Source organism: Elephantulus edwardii, unplaced genomic scaffold (genome assembly GCF_000299155.1).
Source record: "Elephantulus edwardii isolate Elephantulus edwardi_28Jun2011 unplaced genomic scaffold, EleEdw1.0 scaffold00089, whole genome shotgun sequence".
NCBI lineage: Eukaryota > Metazoa > Chordata > Mammalia > Macroscelidea > Macroscelididae > Elephantulus > Elephantulus edwardii.
This window is the reverse complement of record NW_006399839.1, coordinates 7797174-7799217: the sequence shown is the minus strand read 5'-3', so window position 1 is coordinate 7799217 and position 2044 is coordinate 7797174. Positions and strand designations below refer to the sequence as shown.

At 51.2% G+C, this 2044-nt stretch overlaps 1 protein-coding gene across 1 annotated transcript in view; it reads right to left on the bottom strand.

The window, feature by feature from the left end:
* Positions 1–1979, bottom strand: part of PRODH (proline dehydrogenase (oxidase) 1) — a 36308-nt gene extending 34329 nt beyond the window's left edge. Inside the window, exon 1 of the mRNA XM_006890459.1 lies at positions 1707–1979. Within this exon, the coding sequence (XP_006890521.1) occupies positions 1707–1979 (273 nt within the window). The remainder of the gene's footprint in view (positions 1–1706) is intronic.
* Between the last annotated feature and the right edge of the window lie 65 nt (positions 1980–2044).

The following is a 2044-nucleotide window of genomic DNA, read 5'->3' as shown; positions in this document are numbered from 1 at the left end:
TCTCTTCCTGTGCAATTTACTGCCTTTGAAAACCCACTGTAGAGTCAGCTATGGGTCAGTTGCAATTCCACAGTACACAACAGCAACAACAACATACAAAGCAGCGCAATGAATAAGGAAGACAGAAGAACTGAGGCATGTGAATTACGGTATTGGTAAAGAATATTGACTAGACCACAGATTGCCAGGAGGACAAACAAACAAATCTGTCTTAGAAGAGGGGCAGCCAGCGTGCTCCTTACACATGAGGATGGTGATTCTTATCTCCTGTACTTTGAACTTGTTGTCAGGAGGAACCAGCCCTGCAGAGGGTCATTATGCTTGCTAAAGCAGACAGTCAAGCCATAAAGACCCTGAAGGAGACAGACCTACACGGCGGCTGGAGCAATAAGCTTAAATAAAAGCAATGACTGTGAGGAAGTCACAAGGTAGTGTTTCATTTGACAACAACATACATCTTAACAACCGAATTAGAAAATTCTTTCCCAGCCAGAAGAGGAAAAAGATCTCCCCAAAGCTGGTGAAAGGTAGGACACGCTTGAGACAGCAGCAACCAGGGCTGAACTGGAGACATGATGTGAGAAGAGATATGTGTATGTGTGTGTGTGTGTGTGTGTGTGTGTGTGCGCGCGCGCTACTATGGCAGGACTGAGAACTTAGTTGGACAACTGAGGGGAAGCCAATATTGACAGGACTGAGAATCTAGGAACACTTAGAACCACAAGGCTCAAGGCTGAGGTTCCTGCATGCACATTTCAGGGGCCATCTTGACTGCATTCTGTTATTAATCTGGTTTATAACCTTCTGGCTTCCAAACAAAACAAGACAAAAATCGAATTGGTTTTTGGGATTTGCTGTTGTTAGGTATTCTTAGATACCTTCCACTTAATTTTCACCTAATGGAGAAACGTGACAGAGGAGAAGTAAGTGTCCCATGGGGTTTTCTATGCCGGCTGTCTTGGAGGAAGGGAAATCCGGGCGCTCCTTGGAGGCAAGGATGGTAAAATTTCATCTCGCATACTTTGGGCATGTGATTAGGAGGGGCCAGTTCCTGGGAAAAGGCATTTTGCTGGGAAAAGTGAAGGATCAAAGAAAGAAAGGAAGACCCTTACCGAGATGGACTGACGCAGACTGTAACAATAAGCTTGAATCTATCAGAAATGGTGAGGAGGACACAGGATAAGGCAAGGTTCCGATCTGCTATTCATAATAAGGTCGCTACAAGTAGCAGCCGCCTTGAAAGCACCTAACAACAACAGTTGTTGTTGTTGTTATTATTACTATTATTATTATTACTTGCGTGTAGCGTCAAATCAGATCTGACTGGTACAGGAGGAGATTGGTCCTCCTTCTCCAGCAGAGCATCTGATGGATTTGAACCACGCACCTCTACGATTGCAGTGCAGTTTCTTGCCACTAGGCCACCAGAGCTCCCCACAACACTAGTCTTTAGGGCACAGATCGCAAGGGTTTCTCCTGCGGAGCCCTGGGTGTGTTCCAAATGTCCACCTTCCCATTAGTACCTGACTGCTTAACGGTTCAGCCACCAGAGTTAAGAGTTCAAATGGGCGTGAGGAAGCACCACCCTCGGGGCTTCTCTCTCGGTAACGCTGTCCGAGCGGTCCCCGCTTTACGCTCTGCAGCCCTGGGCGGAGGCCGTGGACCCCGCGCTGCCCGCCGCCCGCGCCCACCCGCGCCCCGCGCACCTGTTCGTGGTGCGCCAGCAGCGCCTGCGAGGCGCACAGACGCAGCACCACGAGGCTGCGCACCAGCTCCCAGTTCCGCCGGTTGCGGTAAGCCTCCTGTGCATTGTTGAAGTCCACTGAGGGCACCGGGGGTCGCACAGCCTTGACCGCCTCTCGCCCCGGCACGGCTTGAGAGTCCGCAGCAGGCTGTCCGGAGGCCGCCGGTGCCGTGGACAGACGGGCGAAACAAGGGACGCCGGCGCAGGAACGGGACAGCACGTGCCTCAAAGCCATGACTGAGTCAGAATGCGCACGCCAGCCACTTAAATAGGAGCGTCAATGGGGCCGCGACCCGCCCC